This window comes from Amblyomma americanum, chromosome 6 (genome assembly GCF_052857255.1).
Source record: "Amblyomma americanum isolate KBUSLIRL-KWMA chromosome 6, ASM5285725v1, whole genome shotgun sequence".
NCBI classification, from domain to species: domain Eukaryota; kingdom Metazoa; phylum Arthropoda; class Arachnida; order Ixodida; family Ixodidae; genus Amblyomma; species Amblyomma americanum.
Window position 1 is genome coordinate 39,736,525 of NC_135502.1, and position 21,665 is coordinate 39,758,189.

A 21,665-nucleotide genomic window follows, 5' to 3' on the forward strand; every position below is an offset into this window, starting at 1 on the left:
GTGCGCCAAGCGGCCCTCGTCGTCCGAGAGTGAACAACGCGTGCGCAACAGCCTATTTGTGCATTCGTTTCCCGACTTCGCAAAGTCCTTCGGCTGCCCTCTTCGGAAGGCCCGCGCAGAAAACATTAGCAAGTGCCTGCTACGCAATCAAGAAACAGAACGAAAATACTGATTCATTAGCGAGGGAGACTAGAGCGTATGCGCGCAACATTTAAACTACGGCCATCGGTGCCGAAGTGTTTGTGTTTATACTGCGATACAGCTAGTATAGGTGGGGTCACTCGCGATGACACGACAGCTTATGATGTTGAAGTTCCAGCGCACTTCAACCTTCGCTATAACGATCCCGGTGCGATTTTTTTGCTGCGTTGATCAACCTTCTTTCTATACGTCTGGCTCTGAATATCTCTGCGACCAAATGCTCATGAAATTAGTAGGCATCGACTTTAATAAAATAAACTGACCCTGGCTAAGTCATGTAAATCGATAAAACGCATGCGGCTACTTTACTGTTGGAATCCTTGGTCACCGGCAGCATCTTTCCCTGCGAGCAGTAATTTCACGATAGCGCGAAGGATCGAAGTGCCTGTCCCCAAAGACTTTAGCTTCGAGTCTGATACACTGAGCTAAAAAGATGATAGGTTATCTGCGGCCAAAGAGCGCCATGGATCAATGTATTTTTGTTTACTGAAGGTGTGGTCAGAGACCAATTGCCCAAGCATTTCACCCCGAATACGCTGAGCTCCAGGCCAGGGGACGTTAATAGTACTCATTGTATCACCGGTGTGTACCCGGCGGCACCGGGCATCGAACCCTGCACCTTCCGCACGCGAGGCGGATGCTCAAGCCACTAGGCCACCGCTGCGGACACTCTGAGATAAAAAGTACGCCTACTGCTGTTTGGTGTTATGCATTGCCGCAAATTTGTTCCCGTAAACCCCATTCGTTATTTATGCAATTGCTGATGCGCAGCTTTTGGATGAAGGACAAGAAACCGAAGATCTCATCTTCGCAGTGGTGAACGCAAGGCGGATTTAAAGTGGTGGCGAAGGCTGGGCCGAAAAGTGGTTTAGCGCGACTGCAGCACAACCAGAGGATGGGGGGAAAAACACTCATATAAAGAAATGATAAAGCTACAAAATTGGAATGTAATCTGCCAATAGAAAAGAAAAAATATATTAGCACCTTGTTTTATGAAAGAGGTAAGTCATTTTATTAAAACCTGGCAAATTTTGTATTTTTGCAACACTCTTGACCTGCCCCCTATTCATGAGTGTGCGGTGCATTACAGCGCGTCTTTGCAGGCCTTGTTTCGATACCCGGCTAACCCGGCCACAGTGGCCGCCTTGTTTGCACTACGAATCATGCATGCTTCGCCAGTGTCTGGAAGTGTTGCTGCCTTTCTATGCTGCCCCTCCTTTACCAGTCACTTTCATTGCGTTCCCAATTGCACATTAACAAGGCCATAACTAGCAGGAACTCGAGCACATTTGACTGGCAAAGGTTGGGGCGCGCTGAAAGGCAGCAACCTTCGAGAGGTACTGGCTCGAAAACGCGGATTCTACAGAAAGACCGCTTTATAATTCGCGCCAAAAGCATACGTATGCGTGACGTCATTCTACGTCACGTTTGCGTAGTTTGCCCCTCAAAATCCAGGGGGCGCTGGAGTGCCCACGAGCCGCCATTTTTTGGACCAATGGGCGTCTATGGAGCCTTCGCTACCAGTGTACATCTACCTTGGTGAACGGCTATGTTTACTCTTCCCGAGACACTGAAAAATAACGGTGGGGACACTGTAGCCCCGCCTTAAGAGTAATGGATTTAATGCCCATATAAGTGGAACTGGTCATTCTCTACCTTACATTCCGCGATCCATTGGAGTCCTGGCAGTGTTGCAGCGGTTAAGCGATGCGCCACTGCCCTGCGATGGCAGGTGCTCCCAGCGGTGGGCCTTGTGTGGCCAAGGTTGCTGTTCGATCCCGAGCAACCTCTCGAATAGACAATATGCGAAACTGCTTGGCCGTCTGGCAACAGCGTGCCCACGGCTTCCCGTTTCCATCTTGGTTCGGTCGAGCTCGTCGACCTGGTGCGTCGTCTACTGTGCGTATAATTTGATACCAGTGTAGCTGTCGTGAATCTCACGAGCGGAATTTCAAAAGCCAATGCCTCAGTTGCTGTGCTGCTTGCTCTGCTCACCTTTTACCATGCAAGTGTAGGTCCTTTTACTCAGCGCCAGCATGCTCCTACCGCGTCCTCAGCTTCGCTTGAAATTTGGCGCTGATGATGGCAAGAATCGGCACGGGGAAGTTGGTTGAAAAGTCAGACTGCCGTTGTCGTTTTAATACGCGCATTTGAGTACCGGTTCAAGTGTCACGCATATTACCATCACTTTTATTTTCAAGTGGAGGGAAATTCATCCGGTAGGGTAGCGAGCGGTTATTTTTCACTGATTGCGCAAATGTGTTGACCAACTTCTATGGCGCTGCGTACTATCATGCGCGCTGACGCTAGCAGCTACGTGCCCTGCGATAAAATCGCACAAGACCATCGTCCAGCTGGGTACTGCCATTCCCTTAACTCCAATGAACAATGCATATCCGAGATTTTCAACGTCACCGCTTCAAAGCTGTTGCTAGCATTGACTCAAGCAGGCGTATGCCTCACTGAAACTGTGTCATGAAGTGAATATTCCGCTCTTAGCAGTCCATATTAACAAGTGGATATCCTGCACAAATAACACATTCACATCCCAGTTTTTATACATAGTGTGTATCACATCACCCAGACGCATTAATGCGCATCACATGCGGGGGCGATCGCACGACATTAAAGGAAAGCAGTTGTTGGGACCTTGCAACAGCTCCACGGCAAAGAGAGAGCTTTCTATCCCTTCAAAAGTAACTAAACTCGAGCGAACACCTAGAAAACTAAACAGTAATCGGCGTTCGGTTCTTTGAGTGCACTTAGTTCGCCACGGCACGAGCGATCAAGGTTCGTAGATGGAGCGCACTTAGTGCCTATGGCCACGATTTGCGGGCAAATTAATCAATGCGCTTCTTCGCGACTGGACTACATGATTGAGCAACACAGGCCTAGCCTGCTGAAAAAATTTGCCGCTATTACATTGCCGAAGTACGCGTCGATACGTTCACGTCCGACCGATTATGAGCTATCGGAGAGTTAGTAAATGCACAAAATCGACTCCTACTTTTGATCACAGAGAATAAAGACTCTGATCCGTAACCTAGTTCGAACGCAAATCACCTGTAAAGCTTTGTGAAAAATTAGCGCAGAAAGCGAAAGCTGTGCGTGTACTGGTCAGTGTGTTGCCACATGATACCTCGTGGGGCATTTAGTGTTATTAAAACGCTGGCACAGAGCTAAAAAAATTGAAAACTGAAAGATGCTGAAACGTACCTGGTCCCCGCACGCATCGTACTGTCCTTGCAGAGCTCACAACGTAGCGCAACAGTGCATCGGCATTTCACATTTTAAACGGAGCGCAGCCGTTTTAACCCAGGGCTGGGCAATAATGATAATAATAATTGGTTTTTCGGGGAAACGAAATGGCGCAGTGTCTTACTCACACATTGGTGGACACCTGAACCGCGTCGTAAGGGAAGGGATACAGGAGGGAGTGAAAGAAGAAAGAGGTGCCGTAGTGGAGGGCTCCGGAATAATTTCGACCACCTGGGGATCTTTAACGTGCACTGACATCGCACAGCACACGGGCGCCTTAGCGTTTTTCCTCCATAAAGACGCAGCCGCCGCGGTCGGGTTCGAACCCGGGAACTCCGGATCAGTAGTCGAGCACCCTAACCACTGAGCCACCGCGGCCGGTAATTTTTGCAGTAGTTAAATTTGAAACAGGAAATTGAAACTTGCACTGACATCGCACAGCACACGGGCGCCTTAGCGTTGTGCGATATGTCAGTGCACGTTAAAGATCCCCAGGTGGTCGAAATTATTCCGAAGGCTGGGCAGCGGTTTCGTTTTCTGTATACCGAACCAGCACGGTGAGCCTAGTTCTCGGAGCGCCAAGAGATGGCGCTGCGCATTTCGCAGATCAGTATGCATATCGTCTGAACTGCCATCAATTGAACTCCGACCTGCCATGGTGGGCAGCTCACAATCCTGTGGGCAGGTTGTGATGACGTCACAAAGTCACGTGGACCATTTCATTTCTCGCCCACAATGCCGCGACACCAGATTTTCTGCGGAACGGGACCCTTAAGGCTATCGCGTTAATATAAGGGACTTTCAATGCAGCGCCAAGGAAGGGTCATTCCCGGGGAACGTTGAGGTAATACGACAAAAGGTGAAATTTTTACTGTACTGTCTGCGTCTATCGCAGAAAATCTGAAAAATATCTTGGCCTAACTGCTTGCTTGTTCGGGCTCGAATTTCGCACACAGGTGGTATTTGACATGACGGAACATATAGCGCTAAGACACCAGGACGAACAAAAAAAGAGACACCACGAGCGCTCGTGGTCTCTTTCTTTGTTCGTCCTGGTGTCTTAGCGCTATATGTCCCGTCATGGCAAACCAACTCGCCCGATCAGCCACTCTGGTATTTGACGGCCACTTGTTTTAAGCTTCGTATGGAAGGGGGGGGGGGGGTGGGGGGGGGAGCGCGCGGAGAAAGCGGTCGTGCAGTTGCTTTGAAAGTGCTTTTTCGACAAAAAATTTACAATTAGTTTTTGAGGAAAGAAAATGGCGCAGTAATTGTCTCACATATATCTCGGTGGACACTGGAACCGCACCATAAGGGAAGGGAAGGAAGGTGGGAGTGAAAGAAAAAACGTGCCGTGGTAGAGGGCTCCGGAATAATTTCGACCACTCGGGGATCTTTTAACGTGCACCGACATCGCACAACACACGAGCGCATTTTGCGTTTCGCCTTCACTGAAATGCGGCCGCCGCGGCCGGGTTCGAACCCGGGAACTCCGGCTCAGTAACCGGGCGTCCTAACCACTGAGCCACGCGGCGGGCTCCTTTCTCAACAATTTCATCAAAACTGGGCACAGAAAACGTTGTTTGCACGCGACTGCTCCCTACCCGCACCTTAGGTTTCAAGAGTCTCCGCAGCCTCCCTGCAAGGTACAGTCGCAGTTTTGATTCGCCGTCGCCGCATACGATGGAGATTTCCGATTAACTTTGACCGAATCAGGGAAGTACCCCATCCAAACGCAATACAGTGCAAAAATGACCGCCAAATGCCACCTCTGTGTAAAATTTAAATGAAGAATCACGTGGTGAGGCCGAGAAATTTTTTTTTCGATTTTCCCTGACTGACGCAACAGTCGGTATGCACGTTCACCAACTCGAAGGAAAAAGTTCGATTCCTCATCCTACTTACGAATTAATGCAATGGCGCCAGCCAGGCTAATGCATTTTGAAATGTCATTTTTCATGCCCGTTTATTGTGTATGCTGGACACAACATATTTTGCACTACTGGAAGAGAATACTGCCGGAATGCATGCGTTAGTCTCCTCTTTATGCCCAGAAAAATCCTGAGGACGTCCTCAAATGATAAGAACGTCCTCATCCCGAACAAGACATTATGGGTACCTTTTTGAGTGGCTAAATGTCCTCATGAGGATGTCTTCAGTTTGTACTTTGCTGGATGGCTCGAGGATGAAAATTCCTCAGATGTTCTACAATCGCTCTATCGCAGGATAATACTGTGGAACAAACTGAGATCAACTATAGCTTTATCTCTTGCATCAGCTCTCGTTAATTAAAAACTGCAGATTTATTAAACGGTATGTGCGTACAAGTCATCTAATGAAGGAAATCCTTGTGACCCCAAAAATCATTTGCCTTGAGGAGATATCTTAAAATAGCGTTGCTTTTAAACCTCTTCTTATGTATCGCATGCTTCTGATGAGGTTGGACTGTTTAGACTTTCGGGCCACTCATCTTTTCCATTCAGGCCGAATTCACCCCCAGAGAGCTCTTCTTTTTGCATACTGTGGTTACCTTCGCAATTACATTAGTATTTTTGAAAATGTGATATTCGGCACGATTGCGCAAGAAATTCTGCCAGTTCGGGCACACAAGACTGGAACCGCGGCCTATCACACATGGGCAGGCTGGTTGCAGTTTTACGCGCCCCGATCATCAAGCATTCCTTGTGCAGCCACGTTGGCAAAAATCTGTTTCGAAAATCTTCGAACTTTACTGATTGCCGCTAATGGCAATGTTTCAAACAGTTTTACGAAAGTTACTTAACTAGAATAGTTAAATTCATTTTAACCCTCTGCAGCAAGGCATACGATTGTGCACATATCTTTTTTCACATTTTTTTTCTAAAGTGTCTGGCGCTATTTTCACGGTGGTGCTAATGCCGGCTACATTTGAAATTCCTGTTGAACAGAAAAGCACTGCCACATCTTGTCCAGAAAAAGGAGCATTTCCAAAACAAGAAATAGAGATCTATGTCACTAAGTTGGCGCACCAAGGAAATGCTGTCTGGTTTTCACTTCTTTCTCCTCTAGACACTGTGGAATGTTTTACTAAACGATGCTGTAGTTACCGTTTTGCTGCAGAAACAGCTTTGGAAGATAAGGGGAATAATAATTAGACATAAATGCATTTGATTAAAAAATAGCGCTCCCATATCGTTAGCATTGAAGTGAGCTTGAACGGATGCTGGTTACACTTAGATGGATCCTTTAGGTCACACAGATGCTGACTCAAAAAGAATTACGAGAATCGATGCATACGAACGGGAGTTATTCACTGAAGAAATTTCAAAATACAAGCAAACAAAATGCTGCCCTCAACTTCATTTTCGCGCAGCTTCCCATTCCGATTTCACTTCCCAATGACGACACTCAGTGCGACCAATCAAAACAGCCTATCTGAGCACGTGGCGGAAGCTTGCATCCCATGGTTGCCTGTTCTTTGTAAAAAATTAAGAATTGAATTGAAATCGTTCATGCCAAGGCTGGCAGCGCCGTTTGCATGGTTACAACAACCATGTGAACGCCCAGCTCACCCAGCGATGCTTCATCACGTCGACGGCGCAGAAGGGAACACTGATCAGTGACGTTCCCTTATGGATCTGAACTCGAGCGCGAGATACTGCGATGGTGTGACAGCCTGCGCAAGATATCAGACACATTTAGCATAGCGCGTTCCGCTACTGCTTACCGCCTGCCATCGCCCGTCGCTCCTTGCTCGCCGTGACTAGAGTGAACTAGAAGAGAGAGTGTGTCAAACGAAAGCCGAAAATTGAGGCAAAAAAAGGGTAATTTCCGCTAGAATCGCTGCGAACGTTATGCTTCCCTAGGTGCCTTTTTAAGGGCGCAGAACTTGCGCGCTGCGTGGCGTAGTGATTAGTGAACCCTCTTCACACGTGGAAGACCAGGGTTCGATTCCCGCTGAAGGAACAATTTTTTTTATTTCGTTTTAAATTAGCTTGTTTTAGTGCAAACAAGCCATGGTAGCAAAAAAAAAAAGAAAAACGAAACCGAAGTTTGTGAAGCGCCGCCTTGCTGCTGCCGTAAAAATATAACGGCCCCAGAATCTCTGTGCCACCTGCAGCGCCAACTTTGAATGCACGTTTAGAGCACACCCGACGTTACTCTCCAAGCTCTGATCTGCGCTTTTAGCAGATGGGTAAGACAAACACTCCTTTCAAGCAGGGCTGGGAATTGTTTCGCTCAGCTCGACGTCTGCGAGCTGCACAGAGTGCGCCACGCAGAAGTACGCTGTCACTTAATGACGGCCAGCTGTGGGTTGCGAGTTGATGCATGACTGAAAAAACTTCGGCGCAAATGAAGACAACCGAAGGAAGAAAAAGGCAACACATGCGCACACTACCAACTGTTTATTGGAACAAAAGGGCAACATTTATAACCCTCATTCACCGTTCTATCGCTCACAACCCAGTAACAAGTATTATGCAAATTACAAGAATAAAAACAAAATGCAGAAGGCTTATCTACAATTTGCTTAAACCCCTAGTTTATGTAAAGATTGCACAAAGCACTAGGTTATAATAGAAAGATAAACCAAACAAAATCTTAGCAATAGCAGCATCACTCAATCGTAGCAAAAACAGTGTCATCCATTCGACGCAAAAGCAGTGAAAATCTTAAATGTAAAAACAAATCAAAATAAAATAACAAAAACCATAATAATAAAAGCAACAACAACAGCCCCACCCAGGTTTGGGAGTCTCCCATGCATGCACCTTCCAAGAGTGCATTGTTAATTATAATACGAATTTATTAATCGATTTGGAAGGAAGGCCACAGCATGGCCTATAAGCCATACTGAGAAAAAAAATTTTTTCTCAAATGTGAGTGAAGTAACCAGGGGCTCATAAAAAATTTCATTTCTGCTGTGCTGTTCGGGCCATTCTCATTCCATAGGTTGTCATAAGAACTTTTCCAGAAAATGTGCAAACAAGGGGCTGAGTTGGTCGATTTCCTCACTTCTAAGATATGATCCCGCATAAGGAAAGCTCCAAGGTGCTTATGCTCTGCTGTGTAATGCCCTAAACTCAGTGAAAGCTCATCAAAGTGCTGTCTTGTGTGCAATGTTGACGGGCCACCTGATAAGTTCGGTTTGGTTTATGGGGGTTTAACGTCCCAAAGCAACTCAGGCCACAAAGGACACCTTAGTGAAGGGCTCCGGAAATTTTGACCACCTGGGGTTCTTTAATGTGCACTGACATCGCTCGGTACACAGGCCTCTAAAATTTTTGGCTCCATCGAAATTCGACCACTGCAGCCCGGTTCAAGGGCTGCCTGATGGTCTGTGACAGGAACACTGTGACAGGTACATGTCTTAACTGTTACTGTCACAAACCATCAGGCGGCCCTTGATACCAGCCGCAGCGGTTGAATTTCGATGGGGGCGAAATTCTAGAGGGCCGTGCACTGGCCATCTGATGGGTCTGTGACAGGAACATATCTTAACTGTCGTACATCGTCCACACCCCGTGTCTAAATTTGAACCAGATTCAGAATTCATGGCCTTCTGTGTCATACTTTAAGGGTATATATATCAGGTGTCCCATCGTGTCATTAACTAAGCCCTCAGCCATGTCCACATCAAGTTATGTATTCAGGTTTGAAACTGTCACGCCCTTGTGAAAAAAAAAAACAAATAGGTATGCTTCCCAATTTTGCTGTAGCGTTGGCAAGAACTGCAAAGCATTACACACTGGACAAGTCTTCAGCGGTTTTGAGCACTAACAACCTGCTCATCATCTTCTAAAGCCGTGATGCCGGAGGTTTTTCCAGCTTAGCACCAGCCCCAATGCATTCAATGCCTAGGCATGACCCTGCTGCCAATGCGCCGGCCTTCACCGCTGATGCAGCAGAATAGCCCGCGTTGCCCGCCCACGTGCCAGTCTTCACAGCGACGGGCCACACAGCTGATGGCAGAGTTGCCACGCTGGTTCCAGCTATTGCAAGGCACTCTCCTGCTTTGGCTGCCATGGAACAAACTGCACCTGCTGCGTCCACAGCGGCAGCGGCACCGCAGAGCCCGGCTCCAGTAGCGGCACTCACTGCCTGCACTGTAGCTGGCAGACCCACGGCACCCCAGCTTTGGCACAGCGAGAACAAGCTGCCCTTGACAATGACACCACCCATTGTTGACTGAATTCCAGCTGCAATAGAGCCCGCTGAAACTCCCACCGAGCCGAACCCAACAGCGGGCAGCACAGCAGGTGCTGCGAGCGCAGCAGCCGCTGCTCCAGCTGCAAGCATGAAGAGGGATCATCATTACAACTAGGAGCCAGGTTAGATCCGCTGCAAGGCTAAAGTGGCTTTCCCGGCAATCTCCAATTAATCTTGTCTGTTACTACGTCACCAATAACATGCTCAGCCTATAAGTACACCTCGTCCTCTTGATTTTAACTGAATATCATCACCTTCGCATGTAATCAATCCATGCTCCTTTTTATGTATCTCTTGTAGGGTAGACAATCCAAATTTCTTTTGCATGTGCTTTGCTTTAGAATGCTGTGCAAAGCATTAGTAAACATGGATTACCACCTGCACCTAGCAAATAAGTTACAACAGCATTTCTACTACAATGTCATGTGAGGCGACCAAGGACAGCGATATAGCTATCTGTCTACACGCTTTCTTTACAGCACCTGGGGAAGGCTGACGTAAGAACTGGAGTAAGACAGCACTGCAGCAATTGTATCAGTTTTTGTATGACTCAGCAGCACCTGAGTGAGCGTTATATACCTGCCACTGCTGCTGCCACTATATGAAAACAGTACTGCCATTTCTTCACAACTCATACTGAACCTCAATTGCCACGTGCGATCTCTACTGATTAGGGTAGCTTCTTTTGTACACATTTTCATACAAATTTACTGTGAAATTCTTTGAAATGCTGTTCTCGGAAATAGCAGTTATTTTCACTGAACCCCTACCATTAAATGGCATTCTCTGCCCAGATAAGCACCATGTGTGCATGCGAAAGAAGTGACGTGTAGGGACTGGGCTCGGCTAGTGATGCTGATTACGAGATGGACAGAAGAAAGGGAATGTAGGAAGGTCAGCCCGGTTGACTACCCTGCACCTGGGCAGGGGGATAAAGGTGCTGAAGGGGAATTGACAAGGAAAGTTCAGTTCGTTGCAAGCAGCGTGCCTATTTTCTCCTTTCGCCTACAAAACAAAAGGACACCCATCATCTGTCGAGCCTGGAGCTCAGGCTTGTGGCTTTTAAGAACTTGTGGAGTGCCTTCATGGTGTTCTTAGTTGACCAAGGTTCAGGCTACAGCACCAGAATCTTGACCGCCACTAGGAGGTGCGAGTCCAACGAGCACAGTGGTGCCTAAAGAGACACCTGTTGATTTAAAGCAGAGGCAGTGTCAAAGTAAAAGGGTGTTCATTTCTTGACAGGTACAGTGCTCACACGATGGAGTCTGCCATCACAATTAGATGGGAATAACCATTTTTAAATGCCATTTTTAAAGAGCTGTGTTGCATCGCAGTGGGAGAGGCCGGGCAGTAGATTGAGTTGCAGTAAAGGTCGATTCACACCTGCTAGTTGCAGAGGTAGTGTGACCTTTTTGCTCGAAAAGTGACAGTTGGAAATCGTTGCAGTGGTTGAAAAGCAACAGTCACAGGGTAGTTGCATACTACTCAATTTTTCAGCCTTGCAAACCGCACAAGGCAACAACCGCTAAACCAAAGAGCAGCACCTTGGAAGTGAATGGAAGCTTGTTCCACATCTGGCTTCTCGTTGGCAATAACAGTCAGGTCGGTCAACTCTTGTTCTAAATGAGGCCAACCAAGAAAGCAACCCACAGGCTGCACCTGCTAATGTGAACATCAGGTCATCCTGCTTGTTGGGCAAAAGTCGCAGACGGTCTCACACCGTTCACGACTCGCAAGTGTGAAGGACCGCAAGCCTTTAACCGCCAAACTCGAGTTGTACCCGCCGCGGGAGACGGCACCAATATCACCAAGGACGACCACACTCGCCCAGCCCGATGCTGCGCTCCTCCCACCGCCAAAGAGAAGTTACACCCAGCAATGATGTAGCTTGCAATTTTCAACACTAGAGGGCAGTAGTTGTCCACGAAAAAATTCATTTCGTGCCTTTAGCATGTGTTCTAAGCTTGACAACAGTCATTTCACAATGGCGTAACACATGAAGAATGCCGGTGGTGGCGATGTCCCGAGAAAAAGAGCTGCTTCTTGAAGCAGTTCTGACAGCGGCATTGCTTACGATGTAGAATTTGTTTCCAACAGTGACTCTCGACTTCGTTTGCAAGCTGGAGATAGCTTCAGATTACGACGAGAGCAATGGCAACGACGACAACTGTCATGCACTGGGTAGTGCATGTTAACTACTAATGATGAAACCTTGTTTGTGTTAAGACAAAGCAACATCTATACACTTTGCAGTGTATTACAATGCATTGGATCAAATAAATGTGCCGCATTTCTGCACTTTCTAACCCATTACTATGGCATGCACTTAAAGAAATTAAGCCACTCTCAACAATTTGTTCTTTTTTTCAATTTTTGTATTAATTCTAAACAGAAATCAATTAAGTAATATATTAATATATATTTTCAGAATTATAGAAAAAATTTACAACTTAAAAAAAGGCAGAAAGTTCCCTGCCTTTAAAAAAAAGGCAAAAAAAAGGAAGTTTCGGCCATACGGTGGGCACAGCTGGCAAAGGACAGGGTTAATTGGAGAGACATGGGCGAGGCCTTTGCCCTGCAGCGAGCACAGTCAGACTGATGATGATGAAGATGATGAAAAAAAGGCAATTTTGGAACATTTATCAGAAATTAATTGGGCAGCTGAAGGGTCGTAGTTGTGTCGGTAATGTCCAGAGTTTCCCGTAGTAATCCATGAAGCCAAAGTCATGTTGTAGGCAAGCACACGACACTGCCTTGTAGTGTCAGAACATGCCAATGATATGCACACATTTCGTGCACTCCCATGAGCTGGTACAGCAACACTGTCAGCTAGGTGACTACCAACAATGCCACTGCGATCTGTCAGCCACAGAAAAGCGACACCGTGACCTTTTTCAAATGCGCAATGTTGTATATGTCTGACCTATCAAACTAGCGGCTCATGATGTACATGGTTATTCATTTTTTGTGTGATGAATTTGTATTGGGGGGCCGAGGCCCCGTCAGGCGTTGTTACGCCTTTAGCTTCGGCCTTCCCTTAGAGATGTTCTAAGAAACAAATAAAGGAAAAAAAAAGCTGTTTTCAAGTATAGCAGGCCAACCATAGAAGACAGCCTTTCTTTTGAGGTTTGCTGACTGATGTGATGAACAACTGCTTGAAGTACGGTCAGTCAAACCCAGTAGAGGTTGTCATATGTGAAATCTACAGCTTAATAGCAAGCTAGTAGGCAAGGTCGAGCCATATGTGGGTGCAGCCAGCATACTCTGCATAAATTAAGAAACACTATAATTAAAGTAACATAAGCACACCTGTTGCTGCAGCTCCTATTACAAGCGTCTTGCGAACGACCATGTTCCAAGCCTGTAAATAAAAAAATAAAGCATGCAACAAAATCAAAGAAGAGGTTGAAACACTATGCAGAAGAATGCTGACTGAATTCAAACTAAATAGAGATTGCCTATTTAATTTCTACACCCTGTAAAGATGTACACCGTGTGATGAAATGCAATGGTGCAAGGACAAAGAACAAACAAAAGATGCACCATGGTGCTGACTCACAGCCGACAGTTTATTTGGAATGCTAATCTCTTTAATAAACACACATTAGCATCTCCAGGAATCATATATATGCATGGCAGCATCATGAAGATAGTGGCGTGTATTTTGTATGAGTGCAAATCCAAATAACTGTCAGTTGGTAGTCTATGCTGTGGTACATCTTCATTACTCGTCTAAGTGCGATTGCCCTGTTCATTATCACATTAAACAAAGTTGCCCACTAGTTAATGTTGTTAAATGCTATGAAAACGATAGATGCATGCATGGTTGGAGGTGCCCCTGCACTTGCGTCTTTAGAATGTAGTTCTCTATTTGAGATTGTGGTTTATGGTTTATACCCGCCGTGGTTGCACAGTGGTTAGGGCACTAGGCTACTGATCCGGAGTTCCCGGGTTCGAACCCGACCGCGGCGGCTGCGTTTTTATGGAGGCAAAACGCTAAGGCGCCCATGTGCTGTGCTATGTCGGTGCATGTTCCAGAGCCCTCCACTACGGCACATCTTTCTTCCTTTCTTTTTTCACTCCCTCCTTTATCCCTTCCCTTACAGCACCGTTCAGGTGTCCAAGATATATAAGACAGATACTGTGCCATTTCCTTTCCCCCAAAAACCAATTATTATTATTATTATTATTATTATTATTATTATTATTATTATTATTATTATTATTATTATGGTTTATGGGAGTTTATCGTTCCAAAGCGACTTAGCATGCAACAAAGTCAAAGAGGTTGAAACACTATGCAGTACACGAGCCTTTTGAATTTCGCCTCCATCGAAATTCGACCGCCACGGCCGGGATCGAACCCACGTCTTTCAGGCCAGCAGACGAGCGCCATAACCACTCAGCCACCGAGGCGGCTGCTCTATTTGAGATTGTGCATCCAGGCTCCAAAAAAATAGGCCCTTGTGAGGTTTCCACATTTCAGAAGCTTCTATGTGCACCTGTGCACTCAGTGCAGTGTTACATCATAAACTCAATCCCCGTGTTTGAATAGTTTCCCAGATGTGCAAAATGCACTGCAATAATAGGCAAGCCAATGATATTGACAAGGACAATGAGGAAGCTCTCATGATGGAAAGAAAGGCAGCCATTAGACTGCCACAAAAACAACCTCTGGGTGACTCGTTCATCCTCTGATTCCCGCCACTGCAGTATGTACCAGTTAGAGTAGTGAAGAAACAGATAAGATATTTTCAATTTTTTCACATAGATTCAAAACACCATGAACATAAAAGACCTATCTGCTATTTCTGAATATCCCACGATGCAATCATGCCCTTTCTTCCGTCTGGAGTTTTTGGGGGTGTAACTATTTGCCTTCAGTTCATTTTCCATTTTTGTCCTTTCATGGGCGCTTCTCACTGCATTCATTTTCGGTCTGTTGCAAATTATTATTAACTTGCTGTCATTTTCAGGTGACATATTGTGTGGTTACATGTATTAATGCATATTTTACAAGCAATGGGTGGAGCGTGAGTTAGCATAACACCATCAGGACTCCTCAAATAGCAGTTATATGTGGCAGCAACTATGTGAAGAAACAAACAGATTTCACTGCATTTCAGAGTAGTGCAGTCCACGCCTTCACAAGTTTTGAAGAGATATAGATTCAGAGAAGGTTCGGTTTCTCAATCATTGCAGGAGACATGCCAGAACGGACAACAAAGTTTTTGAGAAGGACACTGTTCGCTCGAGCCTAAAAAACTCTAGACTGACTCTCTTCGACATTTCAGAAGATTTTACGCTATTATCTGGCTCTGCAATAACTCCATGGACTGCGAAACGTCATGTGCAATGCGCTGAACGAAACGACACACGCCCACATCAAACCCTACACATCTGTGAAAAGAACTGGGTTTCCAGGATAGTGTAGGTAAAGGAACACCCTGTGTGGATAGGTTACGAATGGAAAAGAGTGATTTAATTAGATGAGTCGAAGTTCTTGTCACGGAGGAATTATGGGATTGCATTGTATATGTCACCTCAAATGGAATTTATATGGACCTCACAGCCACCTTACATGCTAAACCATAGAGGCGAGAACGTAATGGCACAGGGTTAACTCTCCGCTCGTAGAGTTTGCCTTCATGAGTATTCAAGGTATTGTAAGCAAAGAGGTTGATTAGGGCATTCTTGAAAAGGCTATGCTTCCACACGCACGCAAGAATCTGAGATTTTAATATGTGTTTCAAAAGAATTATGACCTGAAGCACTCTTCTATGCTTGTGAAAGATTGAATGAAGAAGATGGTGGACTTAATGGAGTAGTCAACCCATTCTATCAAGATTATTTCAATTGAATATATTTGGATAATCGTCGTGCATCATCTGAATGAAGAAAAAGCCAGCAGAACCTAGCATACAGTCAAGAAGCTGCTACAAGAGTGGGGATGCTAGGCAAGACATTCACTGACAGCTTCCTGGACTCCATGCTTTGGCACGATCAAGCAGTGATCGCAGGAAAAGGCTTGTGAGTAAAGCACTGATGCATTAGGCTATCGTGAAAAGGCATTTTTGAAGTTATTTCCTCATTTTGTAATATAAAAACATACAATAGCAGACACTTTCACGCAGTGCAGAAAGCAGTTCAGTAAATTTGCTGTGGGAACAAACTGTCATTGAATATGATGATAAACATTGGTTACTATTGTGTAAAAAGTCTGGTATTTTCATCCCACCAACCTCCTACACAAATTTTAGTGTGCTAAAAAATGCTAAATCTGAAAAAATGAAATATATCTTTTTGTTCACTGCCGTGTCTAACATTAAACATACACTGCCAGAAAGTGTGCCCACCCACGAACCACGCAATGTTCCCTGACTCCAGGCAAACAGAGTGCTCTAGTTGAGGTTCAAATAAAAGCTGTTCCAAACTGTGGCTGGCCTCTTGGTGCAAAAAAAAAATCCTTGGACACTCTCTATTGCACCCGCTAGCTATCTGTTACAATGATACAGGTGGGCTCTTTCTGACAAGAGAGAAAACGTACTGAATGCAATGATCACACCACCAAAACGAACATTCATTCACAGGAGTTACTTCACAATGTAAAAAAAAAGAAGTGGAGAAACAAATGCTGCCTAAAAACAGGAGCATTCTCGATATACAGATGCTTAAAAAGAGGCACCACATTTTTGTTGCCAGTCTCTTTCTTTGGAATGACGAGTAAGGCATTAGCAAACATGAATCCCCATGCGCAGGGACTCCGGAACATATTTTCGGAGTGGGGGAAAGACTGAGTATAAGTTTTGTTATTTATACCATGTTTAATGTAAATATTAAATTTTATTTTGGTTTATATTTTCTTATTTTGCACGGTTTAAAGGTTTATTTGCTAATGCAAATAAAAATCAAATTGAAATAGGCAGCTTTATAAAGATGTATACATAAGGACAGTTTGCACACAGTCTGTTTCCATTCTGCTAACTAAGCTTATGAACAGAGGTCATTCAATTAAAGACTTCTGTTGGAACAGGACTGGTTTAGGTTACTCAAAGGAAACGTTATACGACTGGCTACAAATCCAACTAGCTCAGCTCCACTGTGCTTTGCATTAATAACATCCTAGAACTGAAGTGTTTGCCAGAGGTGACCATGGTGCGGACCATTGAGAATGATCAGACACACTGGAATTGTGATGGTCTGACATGTAGCCTGTATAGTTACTGCACGTAGAACGCTACTCGGGACTGCGATGACAAATGTTGAAGATTTCCAAGGAGCCGAGCTGCTTCGTCAGCTGCAGGAAAGCGGACGAAAATGAGTCGTCGTTCGCCTTGCCGGGTGGCTACAAATGGCACGGAGTTTTGTAATGGACTATGCCAGGGCAGGAAACTGGGGATGTCTATTTCGACTCTTGAAACATCCTCGCCAACAAGAAGCACTTACACATGCGTGACGTCATTCTATCATCCACGGTGTCGTCTCTTCACAATGCAAAAGCAGGCGAAACTCGCTGGTCCAGTTCCAAATGCAGGACGGATGGATGCTCCCCTGGTTGCTCTAGCCCATAATCGGAGGTCCCTTGGTGAGTTTGTCAAAGTCGAAATTGATATCTCTATCACTAACGTGCCAGTACCGCGAAGAATGCTGTCGAAAACTGTCACCTCTTCATGACACAGTGGGAAATTGAGTCAATCCTGTGCTTGAGTATCTTGAACAGGGCTGGTAAACAACAGCTAGTGAGTAGCAAGGCAGCAGCAACTGCGCACTTCATTACATGCTAACTTATTTCAGTATTAGGATTATGCTCTGGACTCGCGAGCTGCATGTGCCTGAGGTTTGCTTTTATTGTTGTAAAGGTATAAAAGTGAGTACAAGAAAAGATGTAGGCATGGCGCACAGAATGGAGGAGGCTGTATGCTGCACCTCGGCACTGCCGAAAAGGGTAGCACAGCTCAACTGAGCAAACAGTGACTTTGCAAGTGAAGTGTTATTCAAGGATAACAGTGTGCTAAAGCAAACTAGGGAAAATAGCATGCCTATAGCTGTCACTTTCATGCAAGAGGGAAGAGCGACAAGTGTGAGGTTTTCTGGCTTCGGTAACAAGTCTACATTTTATAAGGACTGTATGCTGAAAATGAATGATTGACTGGCATTTGGTGCATGCATCCTTGTTTATTTTAAACTTGTCTATATTTTTCAAATATGTGTGCCGCTGCGAGAATAAATCATTATTTGAAATCGGCTACATACTTGCTTGCCTCAAGTACTACTGTAAGTACCGCTGCAAGAATGCTTGGTTGCCTAATTCTACCGCATTTAGCCTCTGATCGGAATTCTCATGGTTATGCTTATTTCATAAATTTTTTACAACTGCCCCATTCTAAGAGATGAAATCATATCTGCTGTCATTCATCTCACCATGGCTTAATCATGCTCACAAAGTCTGCATAACATCATACCAAACAAAAGCTTGTTCAGAGTTGTTCACTTTCCATGCATCAGCAGATTGCAACCACCTACCCGGATCAACAGCCAGCATTCATGACAACCTGCGTTTCCGTACCAATTTAGCTAACGTTGTATACTGAGGCTTATAACAAATGTATCTATTGCTCTCAATTACTTCTGTTCTTTTCTATGTGTTTACAATTGTATGCTTGCTACTTTAGAAAAAACTGTATAACCAAAAGGCAGGAGGATGACCCGATCTGGGACAGGGACGTGTTCGAAGGAGGAGAACGCAGGTTAACGATCTTGCAAGCTCATGAAAGGGACAAGATTTTTTTTCCCTCTTCTGCCATCACATGCGAGTATTTTAGTTTAATAAAGGACCACTGAAAATATTTTTGTCTTTTTCTCCGTGTAATGGCCACATCCCCGATTTTGACCCCAAATTTTGGAAAAAACCTGCGGCCATTACATGCGTGTATATGGTACATATACTGCACATGAGGCTTAGCTATTTTCACCCACTAGACGTAAGAAACTGTTAGAAAGGTGTACAAGCGTTTTCTATAGCAGTAGCTAGTGCCATAGCCCTGAAGTGCTGGCGCTGCTTTGTTGCCCCCTGCCTCACCACTGCGCCCTTAGCTTCTTCGGAAGCTTCATGACCAGTAAAAACGTATTGAAGAACTCTTCAGCTACCACTGATATTAAAAAACGGTTTATTAAAACCCATTAGATATACAAGATGTGGAGGCAGAGCAGAAAAAGCTGCAATAACGATAGCTTGAGAAACTCACAAGCCCCCAAGCAACAACAATGGCAGCTACACAGTTGTAATGCAAAAGAAATGAAGTACAACATAAAAGATCCTCAATGTATGCTCACTTATGAGCTCTCTTCTAGTACTGTTCTAGAAGATCAGTGTGTTGCTCAGATGACGAAAGACACAACCTTAAAGTTTTGAAAGCAGCACATGATCTAACCTTGGAAGGATTTGGCTGCTGACAAGTCGAACTTTTTCCGCTGCATCCTTCAGGTGCTGAGCCTGGCATGCTTGGCCTGGTAGTGCACACTGGTCCTAATTGGTGACACCGTAGTTCTTCGGGGCTGGTGAAAAGGCTTTGTGCAGGTACGGTCATCAGTGAAACCTGTGGCATAACCACCATGAGTCTCAAAGAGGTAATAGACTCAACGCCATATGTCGCTCTAGCATATTAATATGTTGTTATCAGTCACCTGTGCAGGGTGATAACTGTACTTGCACCTGTTCCCTCCTGACAGTGAATTATACAGACATGCATTGTGCACTGTGCCCTGCTAAAACACATTATTAGCATTGCATTCCATCCCATATCCATTATAATGAGTTTACATATGACGACCCGCAAAGTGCCACATTTATAGACCACTAAAGCTTTCTTTCTCATCAACTGCGCATATAAAACTACTTTTTGAAGTCAGAAAGGAGGAGGAGGAAACAACTTTGTTAAGTCGCCTGCAGAACGGCACCATGACTAAATGGCGCCGTGACGCGGGCCCCGACGCCTTCTCAGCGGGTGGTCTTTACTCAACTCTAGCGCGTGTTACTCCCGCGGTCGGTCACCCTGAGGGGCAACGTTCCGTCGGCAAAGCTGGAAATGATTAAGCAGCACTAAACCTTGCATTAAAGGCTTTGTTATCTAAGAAAAAATTTAATTTCAGCCTTCCTATCACTGGGTCAGCCCAGCTAAAAATAGCTAATTCAAAACTCAACTGAAGATTAGTTGAAATCAGTTGGGTTCCAGATGATCCCAGTTGTGCGTGTTTTTGGAAATTTCAATTGGCCTTTTTTTTGAAGTGCTTGTGCACCATGTTTTGGAGACTGCTGCCATATCAGCAAATAAACATTCTTCAATTGGAGGGAACAGTTAAGCTCTGCATGCCTTAAGGTTTTGGTTTGGTTTTATGGGGTTTTACGTCCCAAAGCCACTCAGGCTATGAGGGACGCCGTAGTGAAGGGCTCCGGAAATTTTGACCACATGGGGTTCTTTAACGTGCACAGACATTGCACAGTACACGGGCCTCTTAAGGTTATGAGATGACAGCTTTAGTGGGTTAATGCCCAGCGGCGAGTCCTCATACCACAACCAGTGTAGTGGCGCAGCGATTAAAAGCAATGCACCACTGCACTGGCAGATGGCCGTTTCTACCGCAGCCACCGGTAGGGATTCTTCCCGAGCAGCCTCTCGCGACCAATAATTAATTTAACTGTCACCGGCCAGTTGCCTCCCATTGGCTACTGCTGGCGCGACGCTCTTCCGACCTTACCTGAGCTTCCTCCTACTGGCTGCAGCTTGCGCGACGCTCTCCCGAACTTACCCGATCGCTTCCCCCCCTCCTCCCCCCCCACCCCCACCCCCCGCCTGGCTGGGGGTCGCGCGACTTTGATGACAACATTCATGCTCGAGGGTTGGTACGTCTGGAGTTCGCACTAAAAACCGCAATTTCACGTGACTGTCGAAGCCGAGAACCACGAAAAATGGGGCTGCATGCCTACGTCAGTTCTCAACCAGTATCACTGGCAAAGTAAACATTTATTCTGGAATGTCGCTCAGAAAAACCTAGCAACAAGTTCAGCACCGTGTGTTCATCTTCGCAGTTGCTATTCGCCGTCCTTTACGCACTGCGTAAATCACGACTAACAACCAACTAGCGCAGCGAGAAGCTTTATAGTTTCGCGTTCTCAATATTCCACTATTCCTGATGGCTGTGCAGCACACATCTGCTTCTGTCCGTCTTAAAATTCTTTCTCGCAACGCTTGCCATTCACGCAGTGCTATGTTATTTTACCCGTATTCTCCAACGAGTAGCCGCTTACCGCTGTCTCTGTAGCTTCAGATTATGCCTGGCAGTTGTCAGCTGCTGAGGCATATGAGCTTCGCTCCGGCGCTTATGTGGCTGACGCCCCCACCTATCAGATCGATGGGGTTACAGTGCTTTTGGATGGCTTTGGTTTAGCTTGAGCTGGCTTCGGGCATGGAGAGCGAGGAGGCCCTGCCATGCATGGAGCCCGCCGCGGTGGCTCAGTGGTTAGGGCGTTAGACTACTGATCCGGAGTTCCCGGGTTCGAACCCGACCGTGGCGGCTGCGTTTTTATGGAGGAAAAACGCTAAGGCGCCCGTGTGCTGTGCGATGTCAGTGCACGTTAAAGATCCCCAGGTGGTCGAAATTATTCCGGAGCCCTCCACTACGGCACCTCTCTTCCTTTCTTCTTTCACTCCCTCCTTTACCCTTCCCTTACGGCGCGGTTCAGGTGTCCAACGATATATGAGACAGATACTGCGCCATTTCCTCCCCCCCCCCCCCCCCAAAAAAAAAACAATTATTATTATTCATGGCGGATGATGCATGGAGGGCGCCTCGATGCCAGCGCCGCTTTTTGAAAGCGGAAGCGCGGGCATCGAGGCACCCTAATGATGCCTAGTGTTCCTAGATATGCTCGAACGCTAATGATGCCTAGTGTTCCTGTATATGAATCATGTACAATGATGTAAAGGAACACTAATGAATGGATGGATGGATATGGCTGAACC

General features: G+C 45.7%; 1 protein-coding gene across 2 annotated transcripts; it reads right to left on the reverse strand.

Moving 5' to 3' along the window:
• Positions 1-7,822: 7,822 nt before the first annotated feature.
• LOC144136651 (uncharacterized) lies at positions 7,823-21,497 on the reverse strand. 2 transcript variants are annotated; one of them, XM_077669167.1, is made up of 5 exons: positions 21,453-21,497; positions 20,951-21,154; positions 19,077-19,241; positions 12,955-13,006; positions 7,823-9,725 (listed from the first exon to the last, which is right to left on the reverse strand). In XM_077669167.1, exons 3-5 carry the CDS (start codon positions 19,230-19,232, stop codon positions 9,235-9,237), a joined length of 699 nt encoding a protein of 232 aa, XP_077525293.1. In that variant the 5' UTR covers positions 19,233-19,241; positions 20,951-21,154; positions 21,453-21,497; the 3' UTR covers positions 7,823-9,234. The 2 variants fall into 2 exon arrangements, with proteins under 2 accessions (XP_077525293.1, XP_077525292.1); XM_077669166.1 differs by lacking the exon at positions 21,453-21,497 and having other exon boundaries at positions 19,077-19,213; positions 20,950-21,053.
• Between the last annotated feature and the right edge of the window lie 168 nt (positions 21,498-21,665).

Coding starts and splice junctions, on each gene's coding strand:
- LOC144136651 (XM_077669167.1), bottom strand. CDS start 19,232: ATGACCGTACCTGCACAAAGCCTTTTCACCAGCCCCGAAGAACTACGG. Junction 13,007..19,076: donor AGCAGCCAAATCCTTCCAAG/GTTAGATCATGT, acceptor TTTTATTTACAG/GCTTGGAACATGGTCGTTCG. Junction 9,726..12,954: donor AATAGGAGCTGCAGCAACAG/GTGTGCTTATGT, acceptor TCATGCTTGCAG/CTGGAGCAGCGGCTGCTGCG.